The 17,077-nt window shown below is 42.4% G+C and overlaps 4 protein-coding genes and 1 long non-coding RNA gene across 5 annotated transcripts; 4 read left to right on the top strand and 1 right to left on the bottom strand.

The window, feature by feature from the left end:
- Window positions 1-111: 111 nt before the first annotated feature.
- LOC107187373 (glucoside xylosyltransferase 1) lies at window positions 112-1,760 on the top strand. The gene is made up of 2 exons (XM_015575453.1): window positions 112-843; window positions 919-1,760. Exons 1-2 carry the CDS (start codon window positions 400-402, stop codon window positions 1,570-1,572), a joined length of 1,098 nt encoding a protein of 365 aa, XP_015430939.1. The 5' UTR covers window positions 112-399; the 3' UTR covers window positions 1,573-1,760.
- Window positions 1,761-3,270: 1,510 nt separating this feature from the next.
- Window positions 3,271-3,695, top strand: LOC107187376. The gene is made up of 3 exons (XR_001516209.1): window positions 3,271-3,331; window positions 3,452-3,564; window positions 3,659-3,695. It is a non-coding gene; the product is annotated as an uncharacterized LOC107187376 (long non-coding RNA).
- Window positions 3,696-3,715: 20 nt separating this feature from the next.
- On the top strand, window positions 3,716-6,658 carry LOC107187375 (PDZ domain-containing protein GIPC3). Its single transcript, XM_015575457.1, has 6 exons — window positions 3,716-3,774; window positions 4,148-4,491; window positions 5,484-5,580; window positions 5,647-6,029; window positions 6,120-6,201; window positions 6,277-6,658. Exons 2-6 carry the CDS (start codon window positions 4,156-4,158, stop codon window positions 6,432-6,434), a joined length of 1,056 nt encoding a protein of 351 aa, XP_015430943.1. The 5' UTR covers window positions 3,716-3,774; window positions 4,148-4,155; the 3' UTR covers window positions 6,435-6,658.
- A 270-nt stretch (window positions 6,659-6,928) lies between these two features.
- Window positions 6,929-9,239, top strand: LOC107187350 (succinyl-CoA:3-ketoacid coenzyme A transferase 1, mitochondrial). Its single transcript, XM_015575424.1, has 7 exons — window positions 6,929-7,070; window positions 7,292-7,672; window positions 7,747-8,172; window positions 8,242-8,350; window positions 8,421-8,637; window positions 8,709-8,920; window positions 9,039-9,239. Exons 1-7 carry the CDS (start codon window positions 6,981-6,983, stop codon window positions 9,227-9,229), a joined length of 1,626 nt encoding a protein of 541 aa, XP_015430910.1. The 5' UTR covers window positions 6,929-6,980; the 3' UTR covers window positions 9,230-9,239.
- A 201-nt stretch (window positions 9,240-9,440) lies between these two features.
- LOC107187349 (ATP-binding cassette sub-family G member 5) lies at window positions 9,441-11,781 on the bottom strand. Its single transcript, XM_015575423.1, has 5 exons — window positions 11,586-11,781; window positions 10,761-11,336; window positions 10,470-10,692; window positions 10,183-10,397; window positions 9,441-10,109 (listed from the first exon to the last, which is right to left on the bottom strand). The coding sequence occupies exons 1-5, from the start codon at window positions 11,779-11,781 to the stop codon at window positions 9,442-9,444; spliced, it is 1,878 nt and encodes a 625-aa protein (XP_015430909.1). The 3' UTR covers window position 9,441.
- Between the last annotated feature and the right edge of the window lie 5,296 nt (window positions 11,782-17,077).

Raw genomic sequence — 17,077 nt, 5'->3', positions numbered from 1 at the left:
AAATTATTTACGATATATTGGAATTTATTAAAACATACGTGGGCGTAAAAACGGAATATGTTGTGAAGATGGGACGTGTCAATCGATATTTTCGAAAATGGAAGTGTCCCGACGAACCTACGGTTAACATGTTCTCGTAATATCTGTGATTAAAGACAACTTCCGTCTTTTGAATAGATCTAACGTTGTTTGTTACAGTTTTCGAATTATATTTATTCGCACAACTATACGATATTGTCCTCCGCCTGTTATCATCGCTTCCTTATGGCGATGAGGTTATGTATGTCCGAATTATAAACAAGAGTGAGCATCAAAATGCCAAGAACGTGCACGATATTTTCCACCGATTGTGTATCAGCGGAAATTCGGTGGAGGATGTGAAACTTTAAAAATACAACGATGAAATCCGTGTACAAATTGTTTTTCCTGTGCCTTATCTTCGTTGCACTGATAATACTGCTTAACTCGACTAATTTCTCAAATAAAATTTACGATGCGCAGACCAAAGAGGCTGTCGTTGCCTCGACCACTGCCAAAAGAATTCTACCACCGCCTGCAATAGGGGAAGTGACAATATGCGTGGTAGTTTGTGGGGACAGATTGGACGAAGCATTGACAATGCTAAAGTCAGCTCTGGTTTTCACCAGTAGACCCCTACAGTTTATTGTTCTGGCTGAGAACAATTTGATCCCTGCGTTCACTGAGAAACTAGCAGAATGGAAGCTGATGTCAAATAAAACCTTTGACTTTACAGTCAAATCTATTACTTTCCCAGAGGGAAGCGACGCAGCTATGTGGAAGAAGCTGTTCAAGCCATGTGCGGCTCAAAGATTATTTCTGCCAGTGAGTAGATTGAAAAGACTGTCTCTGATTCTACTTATAATTATCCTTACTAATCCAACATTGTGTGTGTTGCAGTCAGTTTTAAACGAGACAGATGCTGTTCTCTATGTAGACACGGATACTATGTTTTTGGCTCCACCAGAGACGATCTGGGACGAATTTAAGAAGATGAACTCAAGTCAGTTGGCAGCTTTAAGTCCAGAGCACGAGGATCCTAGCACAGGATGGTACAACAGATTTGCAAAGCATCCGTATTATGGAAAATTGGGTGTGAATTCAGGTGTAATGTTAATGAACCTGACGAGGATGCGAGAGTTCAGATGGATAGACTATGTGATACCCATCCACAAGGAGTACAAATTGAAGATAACATGGGGGGATCAGGACATAATTAACATCATATTCCATTACCACCCGGAGAAGCTCTACGTTTACTCTTGCAGATTCAATTACAGACCGGATCATTGCATGTACATGCCTGTTTGTACCAAGGCAGAAAAAGAAGGAGCCTTGGTGTTGCATGGATCCAGGGGAACGTTTCATTCGCAAAAACAACCACCGTTCAAAGCTATCTATAAAGCTATGCAAGAGTACCAGCTAAACACAGATCCGTACGACTATTTATTGGTACCGATGAGAAACTACTTAGCACTGGAACATAGATCAAACTGTGGCAAACTGTGGAGAGTATTCATTATACAACCTGAACTACATTTAGGACAACAGTAACATGTAAATGTCTTCTCTGTTCAAAGCAATAATGCATAGAACATAGCTGTTTCAAACTGTAGTACTTCCTTTTGTTACTATTTAAACGCTTTCTCGATTCCATGGCAATATTTAATGATAGTAACAGGTAATGCCAACACAAATACCGTAGGGTAAGTTCTACACGTTAATGTAAATCCTCTATACAGACTGATCGTATTCCATAGTGCATTCCTGTTTTATTTGTTAAAAAGTGCGCTGTGATTGTTACCGTTCAACGTGACGTAACGCGAACCGTGTGTCATTACACTTTTATCGATGATCTTTTGACAATACTCGTCCAATAGGCTTAGGATAATGAATCTCAAAGTCTTCTTATACTTAATAAGTATTATTCTACTCGATTTAGATTACCTTTTGAGCAATCTTAGCTATTGTTATACAAAGTATATAGATCGGAAGCTCAAAATTTTATACGAATTTTTCCAGCGCTCTAAGCGCTGAACATTTTATACGGGATTAGGTTTCATTTATGGTGCGACCAAAAACAAAGGTTGTTCTTTTTGTAAAAGAAAGTGAAAAGAAAAAAAATGTATCTAAGTCTAAAATATTGACTCGGTATTACTTGCTTAATCTACTAGACTATTGGAAGGTACACTCTCATGTTTGAACTGCGAATATTTATGCAAATTGACATGTTTATACATAAATATAGAAAACTTGAAATTACACACTTTTATTTCCCTTCGTGTTTTAAGTTTTAACTGTAATTGTAAGTAATAAAAGAAACTGAGATGTTTTTTTTAGCGAATATTGTAAGATAGCACAAGTGACACCCTTCTGTGCTCTTTCGAATGTTTATACAAGTGTACATGTAATTTTTTATTTTACTCATAATACATATATGGAGTCTCTTACGCATGCTGCGGGGGTTCTATGGCCCCACTTGTCACACAGGGTCTCTTACGCTTGCTCCGGGGGTTCTATGACCCCACTTTTTCACAAATCGGGGTTTCTTATGCACGTACAATACGTAAATTATTTTTTTAACGATTTTTCGTCGGTACGGCAGATTTGTTGGTCACAGACGAGATCTTCTTTACCGACGAGGGCGCGTTTATCATTAGATGATTAACCATTTCCTTAATATGTACCTAAAATGTCCGCCGTTAGATGGTACTTGTATATACTCGAATAAAAAGAATTTCGCGGTCTCTAATCATCGAGAGAAAGCACCTAAAGAAGCAATTAAATGATAGGTAAGTAATGAAACTATGTATCAATAGATTCCCTACAAATCTGATTGATTAAGATTCGGATTACAGTCTTCGTAAGATGTACCTCGTCTGTTCTTTACTTATCTATTCCCTCCTTCTTCACCTAACCGTTTGTTTTCCGTTGTTTTTTATTTACCCATTTGATTTCACTCATTTGTATTTAAAACATAATAAAAATAGTAATAATACCCCAATAGTAATAATAATAATACAACCTTTGCATTTTATCCTACGAAATGATATTCTCAGAGTTTAACTAGTTCGTCAACATTTCTCATGGAAAAAATTCTAGTGTCTAGTCCATAATCCGCAGAAAATATCCAGGAAGGAAGAAAGGAATAAGAGAGAAAGAGGAAAGAAATGGAAATATAAGCGGAAACAGCAGCATTTACTGGGAAAAGAGAGGGGGACCGTTACGTTCGGCGGGTACACACAGTAAGGGGCAACCACACGTAGTGCAGCGATACGCTCCTGCAGGTCACGATCGTGATTGATCGTACACTGTATGTTTGTGTAATTTTGTTTTTTTTTAATGAAAATTTATCGCATCAAGCGTACCTCGATGTGCGTCGATTACGTTAAATGGATTAATAAACGGCGTTAAACGTTGCCCGTGTTCACAGTGGATACATTTAACCTGGTTACGTCGCGGGAAATTGGATCATTTCGTTCGTATATGCACGTACACAGTGGAGAGGCAAAGTGGGATCAACGATCTACGATGCAACAGGCTCGCGTAGGTAGTGAATCCGAATTGCGATAATAACAGACGGCGATAATAGCGATAAGAGAGAGTATTGTCGACGAACGAATTTTTCTGGGAATAACAGGTCAGATATGAGGTATCGCTGCAACTTTAGCTCAGCGACGTTTCTTTGCCATCGACTAGTGCCTACTGTTTTGTGATCCAGTAAAACATCATTCGGTGGTTCCGCAGCGGAGAAAGGTAAGAGAATAAAATACACGACTTCATCTCATCCTCACGTTCCTTTAATTATCCCGACTGTACGAACTGAATTTCTCCTCTCGAACAGGAAACGTGAAGTGGTCATCGAACGTTCGATCGAGCGAACTAGATGATATTTAATAACTGTGAGAACTGTAACGTGAAACCAACGATCCGTTAAACCGGTATCCACCTGACAGTGGTTCTCGCACAAGAGACATTGGGATCGAACTGTCTCTCTTGTTTCTTTTCTACTATTCCCAATTACTTCCGTTTCCCTGAGACTCACGAGTGCCAATAATTATACTTTATCTCAATTAAGATTGTCATTGTTTCGTCGAAGCGAAATATTAATCTTGTTCGTGTTCCTCAGAAATAAGTATGCCGTTGTTCAAGGCGCGTGTCACGCAGAGATCGCCGACCTTGGATAAGATTTTGAACGGTGGCACGAATCATGGGAACAACCATTGTCACCAGAATGGAAACGAAACGGACCAAGAGGCCACGGATACCAATAACGGAGCTCGCGGCCAGAAGAACAGTAATCCTCAGACGCAAGAGCAACAGCAACGGCGGTCATCGAAAGTCTCGAGGCCGCCGATGGTGTTTCACTGTCAACTGGCGCACGGTAGTCCCACGGGACTGATATCGGGCTTCCGGAATGTCCGAGAACTTTATCAGAAGATAGCAGAACGCTACGATATGTCGGTGGAAGAAGTGAGTTCAGATTCGTGATCGACAGTAAGGTTATCTGATCGATCGCGGGAACACGGAAAGATTGACGTCAATGTGGCAATCTATCGTGTCGTATGACGTGTATATGTATCCCCCCCTCAGCTTCCACTAGGGGAAAAGGTGGCGTAGAGGAAGGGCCTTCTACCACTTGATATTGGGTATTACTGAAATTTATGCCAAATTAACATTCGATTTAACATTTATTTTAGTACCTGAAATAAATTTACCAAGTGGTAGGAGACTTTTCTTCTATGCCACTTTTTCTCATAGCGGAAGCCAAGTTTGCTCACGAGGGTACTATGAGTTCTGTAGCAGGTCTTGTACGGTCAATGATACTGGTAGCCCACGAATTGTTATTAAAAAAATAATAAGGATACTATTTGTTATTATTGACCGTATGATATCGACAGATGTTTCCACTGGCTATACAGCTTTATGGGGAGAGCATTATTCCGGATACAGGAAACATCGGTTACGGGCCGTGGCCTCTCCCGTCAGCCCAGCGGATACGTGCTCTCTGGCTGCGTGTGTAGTAACTCGTATCGTGTAATAACTGGTTGTAAATACCGTGAGCACATTTCCTATGCTGATCGTGGCTCGTGAGGTCACCCGAATCGGGACAGACTCGTGACGCCGCTTAAAAGTTGCGGTGAAAGTTGAAAGACATTAATACACGGGATGCTGATACCACGGATTAGGGGCTTTTGGATTTCTTAAATTAGTGGATTAACGGGATCTCCCGCCACCACTGGGCTCCAATACGTTCAAATGGAGAAACTAATTATTCTATAAATAGAAATACAAAATCCTCCGTGGTCTAGTAATTAACTAACTTATAAAAAAGAATCTAGCATGACAATTATGGTAACGACCGTTTAATTTAGCGTGTAGCGGAACACTTTGAACTATCCGTCACGTTTCAATGTGCAACATTCGCTTTCTATGAGTATTTAATGATTTGCTTCCGCTTTCAGATACTCTTCTGCACGTTGAACACGCACAAGATAGAGATGACCGAATTATTAGGCAGTCAGATAGGGGTAGGTGACTTTATATTCGCTCACAAGAAAGGTACGTTGCCAACGATTCGCTGAATTTGGTTTCCTTTCAATGTTGATCGACAATGGATACCTTCAGGACGGCCCAAGGAAATCGAACTAGTGAAATCAGACGATGCTTTAGGATTAACGATAACCGATAACGGCGCTGGGTACGCCTTTATTAAACGTATCAAGGAAGGGTCCATAATCGACCGGATCAAGGTGATCGAGGTCGGGGATCATATAGAGAAAATCGATTCGAACAGCTTGATCGGGAAACGGCATTTCGAGGTGGCAAGAATGCTGAAGGAGATTCCAAAAGGTTCGACGTTTACGCTGAGGTTGGTCGAGCCGTTGAAGAACGGATTTGGCAGCATTGGTCCACGCGGAGATCTGAAAAAGGGAAAGAAATCGGGCTACGGTTCTGGTAAAGAGACGCTTAGATTCAAAGCTGACGGAAGTGCGCAAATTATCGAAACGGTAATTGAATTCTCCAGTGAGAAATTTATACTGAAAATTATGAGATAACATCACCTGAAATCTATTTCTTTTGTTAATTCCAATCAACAGATAGACGATGCTGCAACGATAGGTATTGAAAAGATCAACGTAATTCTGGAGAGCTTCATGGGTATCTATGACACAGAATTAGGTATGTCTTTTTATAGAAAAATATTCCTGGTTCGATGGTGCCATTATGTAACGTTCTGTTCTCTTTTTGAAACAGCTACACAAATCTGGGAACTCTCGGAATGCAAAAGCAACAGCATTGAATTTGCAGAGGCAATAGACAATTCAGACCTGGAAGCTTTTGGCTTCACAGATGACTTTGTCATTGAATTATGGGGTGCTGTTACTGATGCAAGAGCTGGACGACATCGATGATAACAACTTAAATTAAGACAAATTAAAACTCTTGAAGCCATGATTTTTGCTCATTAGAGTACAGCAAACGCTGTTATCAGAAGTTTGAAGTTTAAATCATGCAGAATATTTAAACTCATTCAGGCAATGGCTTGTATTAGCGAGGAACACTCTACAAAATGTTTGTAAATTATTTTCTTATTAATGTGTAGACCAAGGACAACTTATAATATAAGTTTATATACAGGCCAATAATAGATAGCAAATAAAAAAAATGAAGAAAACATTGTGTTGTGGTGAGAATTGTTTTCCATTCTATATAATTGATAATACCTCTGATTATACTGAGTTCATGTCCTGAGACCTTGAGATTGTTGTCTATATACAGTTTATATAAGCGTATCGTGTATTGATTACAGCCAATGGCAATTACCAATGCTTTTAATAAAATGAAAATGATAATACGTTATCTGCATATGTAACAGTACCGCTGACGTTTTCGTCGGCGAGGCTTAACCTGACACGTTTATGAATTTAGTTGTATTTATATAAGTTTACGAGAAAATTATGGCGTTTGCTATAAGCAGAGCAAGTTGCTTGCTTTTCCGCGTGAGCAGCGGTTCGAGAAACAATTACAAAAATTTCAAACTCTCAAAGGTATGTGATATTAACGTTACTCGGCAACACCGAATGATTCCAAAAACGAACGTGAACTTAACCTACTTTCTTCCGGTATTTATATTTGACAGTATACCGTCAGATATGAAAAAAAGTGTTTTATCGATAAATGATCATGCTCGTGATATTATGATGAAGCATTTGATTGAATTTTAATTAAACGTATCTTGTTTAATGTTTCATATTACAATTTTTCACAGGTATGCACAGTTGATTTTTCTGTCAAAGCCAATATTCCTGAGGTAGAAGAAGAGACACCAAAGTTAACTTCACCCGTAGGAGATGGAAAAATATTCAAATGTATCAATGAAGTCATATGTGATATAGCAGACGGTGCTAAGCTTCTGGTTGGTGGATTCGGACTTTGTGGCATTCCAGAAAATTTAATTGCGGCTATACTTAAAAAAGGTACAAAGGATCTAACTGTTGTCTCGAATAATGCTGGAGTAGAAGATTTTGGCCTGGGTATACTTTTGAAGGAACACAGGATAAAGAGGATGATAGCTTCCTATGTTGGTGAAAATCCTGAATTTGAGAAACAGTATCTCAGCGGTCAATTAGAAGTTGAACTGACACCTCAGGTAATTATTAAGGACAGTGACGATTGGATGTTACAGGACACTAAAGATATTACAGTCGTGTCTTTAAAACTTAGGGCACATTAGCTGAACGTATTCGTGCAGGTGGAGCAGGTATACCAGCCTTTTACACTCCCACTGCCTATGGAACTCTAATTGAAGAAGGTAATGTTGTTGTGAAATACGACAAAGATGGAAAAGCAGAAATATCTGGCAAACCGAGAACTGTGGCAGTATTCGATGGTAAACACTATCTTATGGAAACTGCGATCACTGGAGATTTTGCCCTTATAAAAGCATGGAAGGCGGACAAAGCTGGAAACTTGATCTTCCGGAAATCAGCCAGAAATTTCAATCCGGTGATGTGCAAAGCAGCTAAGGTGGCAGTTGCTGAAGTAGAAGAGATTGTAGAGATCGGTGAACTGGATCCTGAGCATGTACATTTACCTGGTATCTACGTAGACAGAATTGTTCAAGGTCCATCATATGAAAAGCGTATAGAGGTGTGTATCCATTTAAAGCTAATGGAACTATCGAAAATTATTACTCACTCTATTTCTTGTATATCCTAGAAATGCTACACTCGACAAAATATGAAACCTAAAAAGGTGACGCCAGCCAGCAAAGCAAGGGATAGGATCATCAAGCGTGCTGCCCTCGAATTCAAAGACGGAATGTATGGTAAGAAATTAACAACAGAGTGAGCATATTCAGGAATACAGTTAGGTTTCAACGAATGAATTTCTTGTAGCCAATTTAGGAGTTGGTATACCAGTGCTTGCGTGCAAGTACATTCCCAAGAACGTTAAAATAACCTTGCAATCGGAGAACGGTATTCTTGGGCTTGGTCCCTATCCGAACGAAGATGAAGTTGATGCAGACTTGATCAATGCTGGAAAGGAAACAGTCACGGTATTACCTGGAGCGTCGTACTTTAACAGCGAGGAAAGTTTCGCCATGATTCGAGGGTACCTTTTAAAACACATATGTCAATCATGTTTTGTTAGAACGAAATTGCTACTGATTTTAATTTCTTTAGGGGTCACGTGAACTTGACCATGCTCGGAGCAATGCAAGTATCAGAAACGGGTGATCTGGCTAACTGGATGATCCCAGGAAAGCTGGTGAAGGGAATGGGAGGCGCGATGGACTTGGCTGCTGCGCCAGGCACAAAAGTAGTGGTGACAATGGAGCACAAAGCTCGCGATGGAAGTCCAAAAATTCTGAAAAGCTGCACGATGCCGCTGACAGGTGACATTGACACATCATCTCATTCTATATAAATATAAATATTTTTATCTATGTTATCTACCAACACTATCAGCCGACTTAACCTAAAAGATCATTTTCTGGTCCCTTGATATTTCAGGCCAGCATTGCGTGGACTTAATAATCACAGACATGGCAGTGTTCGAAGTAATGAAGGGAGAGGGATTGAAACTCATCGAGATTGCACCAAAAGTCGAATTAAGCGACCTCGTTAGCTCTACTGGTTGTGAATTCGCGGTGGCCGATGATCTTAAAGAGATGAGACAGGTGGATGTAGAAGACTGCGAATAGGAACGGTAACCTACTTATACTTACTTTTAAGCAGTACACAATTGTAAAATTATACATACACGCGTATCTTTAAGACCGTTTCAACGATTCTATACCTTACTCTAAGTCTACTATAAATACAATATTCTTAAGCGTAATAAGGCAGCTGAGTCTGACGGGTCGGAATAGTATATAATTTTTGTAATAGACGCGATGGAATAAAATCCAAACGCTTATTCTCTGAACTTTGCCTTAACTCTCGCGGGAAGCGGTAACAGGTAGAGCACGCTGTTAAATATACACAGTCCAACGGCGAACGCCAGCGAGATCAGTAGGTTCAGATCGACGTTCAACACCTCCGAGATATTTTCACCCTCGCGTGTGAAACGTTCTATCAAATAGGTCCTTCCGTCGGGATATCTGCACAGTTCCGGTACGCCTGGACACGCGAAGCTCTCGTTATAATGAAGATGCAGGAACGTGGGCATGTCGATGGCCAGTTGGTTCAGGGCTAAAGAAGCGTATCTCGCTGGTAACGCGGTGGAAACAGCGGCAAGCCAGTACGGCAAGCCTTTCAAGCTCCTGATGGCTCCAGAGGCGACCACGAGGGACACCAGTGTCATGTACAACACGGTTATAGCACCTGTTATCGGTCTCCCAACGACCATCATCACAGCCACGGTCACCTGTTCAGCCGCCACGTAGCTGGCCCACAGTACTCCAGAGGCGTACGCCCAGGACGATAGGTCTAGCTCTAAGATAGGCGTCAGGATACCAATTGTGATCATTGTCGAGACGAAACTGAGCGGTAAACTCAACAACGCGTACGCGGTTAGGAACATCGCGCCACCGTAAAGGCCCTCCCGTTTCTCCTGGTAATATCTGGCCCGATAACCTGGAACTGTGTACCTAATTAGCAAGCGATACACCCATTCTATTGGTGCCATTACCGCCTTCGCTCTTCAATAACTTACAGAGGAGCGCCGTGGACGCTATCCCGGCGACATAGAACAATGTCAGTACGTTGAAAACTAGACCGCCTGTCTGGAGAAATATCCTGGACTGAACAGGGGTTGAATGGGAGTATAGGATGCTCATCAGGGCAACGGTGAACGGTAGCAACAGAAGCCGAGTGGTGAAGTGTCCTAGCCCAGACTTGTTGAAGGCAAACGTCGCGGCCATAGCTCTCCTAGGATGTTCGTAATTGTAGTAATTAATACAGAATTATTATCTGTATATATGAACTGAGACGTGGACTCACAAATAAAGAGCAAGAAGGGTGGAGAAACATCCAGGCTTGATTCCTCGACCCAGCCCCTTGTGCATAATACCAAGAGGCGTGTCTTTCACGTTGGGCGGTATGTGTGGAGCCTCCTTCATGTAAATAGTACCCTCAACCTTGAACTTATCGACCAATACGGATATCTGTTGATTGGACTCCAGAAAACGGTCCCTGGATCGGCGATCGACCGTGGACAGGCACACTGAAACGATCGTTTACATTTACCTATTCATACTTCTAGTTTCCTGAATCCCTTTAAAGCATACTCACAGTAGTACATTAAAGGATTCTCCAGCTCAGGACAAGGGAATCCGATATACGTGAAATAATCCAACATGCTCCTGGTTGGTCCCGAATAAACGACCGCGCCAAGGCACAGAAGTGTCACGCGACTCACGAACGGAAGCACGTCCGACCTAGGTGTCTCCATTGTTAGAACAACGATGGATCCTCTTCTGGTCGCGTAGGACCATAGCATAGAAACGATCAGATAAGTATTAAGAGGATCTGTGTCCCATGTCGGCTCATCTAATAGTAGCAACGTCGGGTCCTTAGCAAGCTGGACTCCCAGCATCAATCTCCTGTATTCTGGCTTGGTCAGATCGTTTACCGACCTGTTCGCCACTTGAGACAATGCCAGGTCCGCCAATGTCTGGCGTACTCGGTTCTCCCTGTTATTTAAATTAGCCAACCAGGTGGCGTAGGTCAGAGTCTGCCGGACAGTCAGACTGGGCAGCAAATGACACCTGTGAGCCACATATCCTCCATGACGTCTAAACAATTCCGGTGTCAGCAGATTGTTGTTCAATGTGACTCTGCCCCTTGTTTCCCCTTCCGCCCTTCCAGCTGAAACGCAGACACACGGTTAAAGTAGACTGTCTACGACCTTCAGAGGATTCGTCTTATACAGTTGCTTCAAAGACATAGCGTTAGCCATAAACGTGGCCGACCTTTAAACCATCGATCATCGGGGGCCCATTCCCAGATAGCAAATGACGCCTTAAAGACGTCCATGTTACGGCTATTTTAGACCTAAGGCGCCCTTCAGCCGCCTTCAAGGCGTTGTGTGCTATCTATATCTTGATGTAGCTTTACCTATAACGTCGAGCAGAGCCCGTTTACCCGACCCCTTCGAGCCCAGTATCGCCAGAACCTCTCCGCCATGGACCCTAGCGGACACATCCCTTAAGACCGCGGTCGGCTCGGTCTTGCTCACGCAGCTTCCCTCGATCACCACCGCGGTCGAGTGGTACACGTTCGATATATCCAGCGCACAGTCGGACGGTATCATTCTGGACCCCGTTTGACTTACATTCCAACCACAACGTGTGTATAACCTCAACTCACTCGAGGACAAAACGATCTACGGCGCAGAGCACGGTGCCTGGAGAAGTGGCTCGACGAACATTTCACATGAAAACGTGTAGCCCCATCGGTAACGATACTTGGGCTGGGGAGTTGGCTTCGCGAGGTGAATGTCTCCTCTCCAGTGAGGTTGGTGGGAGGTCGAAGGTACCGTCGGTGAGTAGCACACTGGTGTGCCTACTGGGCTGTCGGTGGCCCCTCTGGAGAGCCTGGAAAAGATATGGTAGCTTTAAACAGAATGCTCATGTATAACAATAGGTTAACTATCCACGGTAGGAAGAATATAAAATACCGCCAAGTTCAAGTGGTGGGCTACCAGAATCAGGGTAACCAAGAAACATTGGAATATTCCAATACTGACTGATTCCTAGTCTTGTTCTTATTCCTTAGTCTATAGAGCTAAGTGAAATACAATAAAAGACAAAGCTTTCATCGGACCCAATCAGTTTTTTATTTCAGTCTGGACCCAATAAGATACTCAAGAGGAAAAATAGATTTCTTTATCTACTCCTATTTTTATAAATTACTTTAAAAAATGTTACTTTGCATAAAAATCCGCAGTCTATTTATTACTAACCGAGGAGAATTTAAGTAGAAATATGTAGCTCCATGTCTTCGAAGAAATTGATTAGCACACTAGTCTGAAGAAAGAAACAACACTGGATGATTGTTTACTACAGACTCATCCTCAAGATCACCGTTCAGGTATGCCAGGTGAGAAGGTGGGGCCCACAGTCTCGGTTGGTGCGTCACTGCGAACTTGAAAGACGAAGTGAGGTTAGGAAGGGCGGGAGGGGGGGCATTGGGCCCGAGAAGGGGGGCCTGGGACTCGGAAGGCACGTCTGTCAGAAGCGCCTGCGTTTAGAAAAGGCTCCCAGCGAGGAGGCAAGTTGTCGGAGAGCATACCGATGGCTATTGCGGTATCGCGATCGCGGATCGAGTGATGCGTTCGCGAGGGACGATTACGTAGGGCGAGAAACCGTGTGTCGTTGGGGTTGGTTTTTACAGTCGGTTTTTTCCTCGCGAAAACGGCAGACGAAAAACGAAGAAGAAATCGGCGGAATGGAGGAGCAGCAGCATCACCTTGACTCGACGAGGCTCGGTTGAAAGCTGATCCGGAATACCGGCGGTGAGTCATTGTCAGAAAGATTCGTTGTGTACATATGCCCAGGCGTAAGTTTTGCAGTGTCCTTTTGGAAACTCGTTTTTCGAATGAAAAATATCATCCCTCTATTTTCTGTCCTTCTTCTTTTGTCTCTGGAAAAGTTTTTGTTGAACAATTTGATCTTTTTGTTTAAAAAAAAAGAGGGAACGCCAGACGGTTAATAGACGACGGGATACGGTTCTAATTCCGCGATGGTCACGGTTCAACGACTGGGAACCTGATTTTGCATAAGGCTTATCCCGCGTACCGGTGAAAGCAACAGGTGATCATTCAACACGGTTTACACGAATGTGTAGCTTGTGTAGTTTTCCTTCGTCGTGGTTCTGTAAAAGTCAGGAGGGACGAAACGCGTGTCGCGGTGGCGTTCATTGATTTTAATTTCGCCGCAGTTTTACTTTCGCCTGATAATGAACGCATAATACGCAAAAATGGGTAGAAATTATCATACCCCGGATAGCACATGATGTCTTGAAGACGCTCATTTTACGGCTGTTTTAGGTCCGAGGCGTCTTTAAGCCGTCTGCAAGACGTCATATGCTATGATTCGTTGATTCTTATAATGCCGTTGAATCATATCTTCATTTTTTTAAGAATCAACCAATCGAAGTTATGAATTTCTACCCATCTCTGGTAATACTTATACTCTGCACAACGTGTGCCGAGTCTTTCGAATAATATTACAAGAGAAATAATCTTAACCTCCGTACACTGTTCAATAAACTATTGCATTAATATTCCTTGAAGTATATTGGGCCTGAATTAAAATCGACTTAAGGAAAAATATTTTCTTATTATTCGATTGTAATCTATGTCAGCTATTGCTGTCAAATTAATTTACAAATTTTTTAAGAATCGAACATTGGCATCGGGTCAAATTGATCCGAACAGTGCACGAGGGGAGCGCGAAAGCGGATGACTGTGAAGGGGACGCTGTATCGGGTGACTTCGATGCGCGCACAAGACACGCACTCCGGCGGCTTTCCACGTGCGCTTACGTCTCGCGCGATCTGCAATGTTAATTGGCCCTTTACCTCTCCCCGTATCTTCACGGTGTATATTGGGAAGGAAAAAACACACCGGCGGCGGCTGACCTCGGCCGCGCGCCTCCATGGAAACGTTCTTTGTTGGCGGAACGAACGCGGAAGAGATATCGCCTGGCAGTCACGATCCGATTTTCTTTGCTTCTGTGTGCATTGCTGATCGTTTCTGCTCCCATTAATATTTCATAATCTGTACTCTGAAATCTGATTATCTCGAAACAATGTTATATAGATGGAACTACGTAGCTCGTGACCTGTCCTGATTTAAAAAAAATGACAAGTCTATTTTTGTTCCATCTGGCGGCCAAAAGAACGTATTTTACTATGAAGTAATTTGTCAAGTTAAAAAATACAAAATCGGTTGCAAACAATTATTAAAATTTCTAAACAGGAACATGATATCAACCCTTTTATACAATCAATAGAAAACTATTACCATCGATCCATTAACCCTTGCGTAGGCAACCAAAATATTGACGGTTATTGAGATTTATTGATTAACGGTTGATGACGGTTTATTGATTAGTTTTCTCTTCCTATAATATACCAAATGCTGTTTGTGAAAGGAAATTCAGAAATGGGTATCTGGGTACCCGGTTGTCTACACAAGGGTTAAAGTAGAAACGACCAGCAATACATAGAAATCATATCCTAACGTTCAGACAACTTCTGAAACTACTTAAAATATCTTCCATTTATATAAAAAAATGAGATCTTCCATTGTTCCCGGAAATCGTAATCCAGCTTATGTAGTGCACTACACACGTGGTATCCAGGACAAGGCACAGTCACGTGTGTGGATCCACAGGCGAGCGTAGAAATCGGTGCGTGGGACAGTCCCACAGCCGCCGGAAGAGATTTCGAAATCGGAGTGTGTGCGTGTGTGTATACAGTCTCCCCCACCAGAAAAACTTGGACGGGGCGCGCTGCTGGTTACGCGGTCTAACGAGAATCATTAATGGGCGAACGAGACTGAGAAGAAGAATAAAAAAAAAAGTGAAATTTCTAATTCACGTGTGGCCAGAAAACGCACGCGATGTGCCGGCGGGTGACCTCGTAGCACAGAACTATCGCTTCGCGGGGGAGCGGTCTGAAACTTCAACGGGTCGAAAAGTGAATTTGCATGGCCAGGCAGCCGTGTACTACCGGTGGCCGTTTAATGGGGTCGACGACGGAAAAGCAGCGGACCGTGAGCACCTCGGCCACTTAACGACAGATATTAATTAAATGTGTATATACAGATATTTAAAAATAGAATGACTCGTTTATGCATTAAAAATTCACATTTATGCTTTTATAAACAATAAACACACTTCTTGGAAATTATTTGTAATTAGTTTGAGTAGATTATCTCCTTTAAATGGCCACCATTTTGTTCCTGACAGAGGCGGGCTCTTTTAAAAAGTTATTATATTTTAACATGGTCTTGTGATTAACCAATATTATGAGCACAAAAGTCACTAGACCATGTTACAGTATAATAACTTTTTAGTAACAGCCCGCCACTGTCAGAAACACCATGGTGGCCATTCGACGGTAATTTCCGAGTATATTTATTGTTTATAAAAGCGTAAATGTGAATTTTTAATACATAGAAGAGTTATTCTATTTTTAAATGGTCTAGTGACTCTTGGGCCACCCTGTATATATCACTTCGGTGGTCTGGAGGACAGACGAAATGCTCCATCGAACACGGAACGCGTTAACGCGCTCTCAGAATGTTGTGTAACGATGGGGGGGGGGGCATTTTATGATCGCCACTTGCACTTCTCAGAGGACGATGGGGGATCGATCGAGAACGTTGTGGAGCCAGATCGGGCACGAAATCGTTACCAAGTATATACTGGTACCGATACGCAACTGTCGCGCGCGAACGGGATATGCAAATGAACAGTTAACTCGAATAGTTATGGGATAGTCATTTGGGCTGTGAAAAGAACCGTGACGTTACGTAAATTGGGGGTAGCAGGATCGTTGAACGATTACGTGCAAGAGCTTTCATTAAAAGTCCCCCGTAGCCTCTGATTTCCTTCGTAGTCCTCCCGTCGCCATTGTTGTATTGCCTGGTCATTTCTATGTGAAACGTTACAAAATATTAGATTCTTTGTACACAGTTCTTTCAGCTCCAATTGTAATATTCTACTCTCATCAAATCTGGATTTTTTCTGGACCAGGGGTATCAGATTTTCGGGAGTTCCCGTGGTTGAAAAGCGCGAGGGGGGATTTTTTGTAATACAGCACAACAAAATACGAAATGGAAGGTACAAAACGGGGCCCGACTAGACCTTACGCTGACTCTCACCTGTAGACCAGATAGTGCGTTGAAGATAAAGCTGGTAGCGACCCGCAGACACTTCCCATATGCGGGTGGTTTCCAATATTAACAGATCCAATTTCTGTGAGTTGATCCGTCCAGGTTAGACCGGTTACGAAAATGTACCAGTTCTCTTATGGTACCGGATGGCGGCAGTTGTCCAATTATCATTTGAAAATAAACGAAGTCGATATTAACGGATTATTATGAAAGCTAAGAATTGAAACTAAAACTAATATTGCGCAATGCTGCCAACCTAACCTAGTACAATTCCGTGGCGAAGCAAAAAATTGAAAGCCTTTTCTTTTCATGGACAATTTTTATGAACACTTCAGAGCGGTTTCGATGGAACGGAACGGCTGGTATCGGTGCTCACCACTAACGGCGATTAGCGGTGGTAAATAACGTAGAATCTTGGCTAGCCTTTGAAGTGATGACCGGACGTACCGTTACTCCATGACGGGTAAAAATATCAGCCGTTGGTAGACGCGTGGCGAACGGTTCCTCGAACACGGGCAATTCATCGCCGAATAATAAACGACGATTCTTCAACAACAGAATACATATATGACGCTTGGTACCAGAGGGTCCGTTAAATGGTAACAGCGGGTTTATTTTCGCTGGGGCTCCCGGGAATGTCGCGCAGACTTCCTCGAGTTTCGTCGAGTACCCTTTTCTTTTTTCTCAGAAACCAAACTCAAAG

Source organism: Dufourea novaeangliae, unplaced genomic scaffold (assembly GCF_001272555.1).
Source record: "Dufourea novaeangliae isolate 0120121106 unplaced genomic scaffold, ASM127255v1 scaffold113, whole genome shotgun sequence".
Classification (NCBI taxonomy): Eukaryota; Metazoa; Arthropoda; class Insecta; order Hymenoptera; family Halictidae; genus Dufourea; species Dufourea novaeangliae.
This window is presented reverse-complemented; position numbering and strand designations above follow the sequence as displayed.